Source organism: Pteropus alecto, unplaced genomic scaffold (assembly GCF_000325575.1).
Source record: "Pteropus alecto unplaced genomic scaffold, ASM32557v1 scaffold105, whole genome shotgun sequence".
NCBI lineage: Eukaryota > Metazoa > Chordata > Mammalia > Chiroptera > Pteropodidae > Pteropus > Pteropus alecto.
Genome location: NW_006436294.1, coordinates 7,604,145 through 7,606,592, shown reverse-complemented (window position 1 = coordinate 7,606,592; position 2,448 = coordinate 7,604,145). Strand labels below are relative to the sequence as shown.

The following is a 2,448-nucleotide window of genomic DNA, read 5'->3' as shown; positions in this document are numbered from 1 at the left end:
GCTTCCAAAGAGAAGAAAATTGCACCAATCAGCTGGGACTAGGGTGAAGCCAGGGGAACGTCGGCAGCCAAACTTTAGGCAGGGCCTACAAGTGCAAGTGGGCCTAAAAAGGGGTGCTTCCTTCAACCAGCCCTGAGGGTCTCCCCATTTGTCCCGGCTAGATGGCCAGATATACAGGACAAGCCGGCGGGAATGGAGATGAGGGGGCGACAAACTAGGTCAGGGGAGCTGAGGCCCACCCCTGGGCCATGCTCGACGTCACTGCACACGCTTCACAGGGCGGCGAGCTTCAGTGCCTTGCAGGACCTGCGTAGGGAGGCCCTGAGCCATCAGCTGGGCACCAGGGAGTCATCTGGAATCAGGTGAGGACCTGGAGCAGTGACCTGGTGGGCTGTTGCTCACGCTGAGCAGTGGGTGCACAAAGCTGTCTGGCCCGGCACCACCGGCCAGGGTTTCTGGGGCTGGAGGCAGCCCTCCCCCTCCAGTTGCTCAGCCTTGAGCGGCAGCCTCCCGTGTCCCCTGGGACAAACACAGAGAGTTTCCCTGGGCAGAACAATGAGAAAACTTCTAGCACAGGGGAAGGTGAGCGGGGACATCAGAGTTCCCACGGCCTGAGAGCCAGACCCTGTGGAAGGCCCCAAGCATACTCTTCTGACAGAGCTGCAGGCCGGTGGGGCTGTCCTCGAGGCCACAGGGCCCCGACCATTTCCTGCCTCAGGCCCAGCAACTCCCCATCTGCTCCCAGCCCTGTCCAGGCCAGAAAGGCTTTCCTTGTGCTCCTGAGTTGGCCGGGTTGGCCACCATCCTGCACCCAGCACACTGTGCTCGGCCTGGCCACTCGAGTGTGGCCGCACGGGTCTGACTGTGTCCCGCTTTCCCGCGCGAAGGTTCGCCAAGAGCACAGCTGCAGGTCCTGCGGAGAGGAGACCGCGAGCAGCCTTCACCTCCTGCCTTGCGACCCTTAAGCAGAAACAGCAGGCGGGTTGAGGGGGAAGGCGGTCATCCTAGCGGGATTCAGCTGGGACATTTGGCGGTCACCGCTGCCCCTCCCCGACCTGCACGAGGGCGCTCCCTGAGAGCTAAGGGGAACGGGAAAGAGCAAGGAGGCAGGTGAAAAAGAGAAACGCAGCGGTGAGGAAAGTTCGCTGTCTGGAACAGGGGATGGCGGTAGCATGACAGCCTGCGGGAAAGCACCTTGCTTGCCCCTCAGGACTCCTGCTGCCACTGAAAAAATGGGCGTGGGGAATGGGGAACACCCACACAGAGACATCACTGGGACCCGGACAAAGTATCTCCAACAGGGGCGCCAAACGGCTTCCCATCTCTACCCCTAGACACTCTGCAGGTGGGGCCGGTGGCGCTTCAGCAGACGTGCAAAGAGGGAGCAGGCCTGGCCTCCAACTCAGGGCGCTTCAGTCCAGACTTTTCCTCCTTTCTAACGACAGTACGAGAGGGAGGGACTTGGTAGAGCCCGAGAGACCCTGGCCTGCCCTCCGGGCACCGCGGGCTTCAGCTCCCAGGAGGTCAAGCACGTGTGGAGGCGCCCAGAGGCTCGGTACTACCAGAGGGCCTTGCTATAAGCCAGCACCGGGTTACGGCTCTGGCCTTCCCGGGACGCGACGTCACAGCCAGGAAGTGAACATCAGGTTCGCGGCTCCAACTCTAAACAGTTTCTGATTTATTTACTTCTACAAACCGGAGCTGTCCGGTCTCGCGGGGGCAGCCCCTGCATACAAGCCAGCTGCCAGGCAACTGGGAACAGAAAACGACGCCCCCTGAGTAGTGGAAAACAACGCTGCTTGGGGGCTCCGGTATTCGGACTCAGGTTCCAGGTTGAAATGAACTTTGGGACGTTTTACTTGGCTTTCGCTTCCTTTCCTTTGACCCTAGGGCCACACCCTCTGATTCACGCGGCCAAGTCCAGATTTTTCCCTAGCAGCTGCCGACCACAGCACCCTGGTAACCCAACTGAGAAGGTACAGAAAGCCACCTGGACACAACGTTCGCTAGCAAAACTGGATGCTGTTCAAAGGACAGACACGCCTCCGCAGTTGTCCCCCAGTTAGCAAAAGCCGAAAGGACGAGAGGCCTTTCCTCCCCTCTCCGAGGAAACTGGGCGCGGGCGGGAGCCGGCGAAGGAGCGGGCCTCGGACGCTTCTCCTCCCTTTGGGCTCCCCGCCCACGCCCCCGGACCGGCGAGACGGGGGCCCGACCCTGACCCCTTGGCAACGCGCCCCACCCCTTACCGGGCTCCAGCAGATAAGCGCGTCGGTGTCCGGGTCGCTCACGAGGGTCCATAGCTTGGTCAGGAAGGCCGGGACGTTGCTGGGCCCCGCAGCGCCGGGGCCCACGGGTAGATCCATGCCGGGCAAGGCGGGGAGAGGCGAAGGTATCGACCGCGAAGGGAGACCGAGGGCCAGGCTAGCGCCGCCGCCGCATCTGCAGCCC

General features: G+C 62.1%; 2 protein-coding genes across 8 annotated transcripts in view; one reads left to right on the top strand and one right to left on the bottom strand.

Annotated features, from left to right (window-relative positions):
• Positions 1 to 2,442, bottom strand: part of HSF1 (heat shock transcription factor 1) — a 13,760-nt gene extending 11,318 nt beyond the window's left edge. For all 7 annotated transcript variants that reach the window (XM_015590281.2, XM_015590282.2, XM_015590284.2 and 4 more), the window contains exon 1: positions 2,247 to 2,442. In XM_015590281.2, the coding sequence (XP_015445767.1) occupies positions 2,247 to 2,363 (117 nt within the window). In that variant the 5' untranslated portion in view covers positions 2,364 to 2,442. The remainder of the gene's footprint in view (positions 1 to 2,246) is intronic.
• The window catches only part of BOP1 (block of proliferation 1), a 21,013-nt gene continuing 20,926 nt past the window's right edge, over positions 2,362 to 2,448 (top strand). The window contains exon 1 of the mRNA XM_015590221.1: positions 2,362 to 2,373. Coding sequence (XP_015445707.1) covers positions 2,362 to 2,373 — 12 coding nt within the window. The remainder of the gene's footprint in view (positions 2,374 to 2,448) is intronic.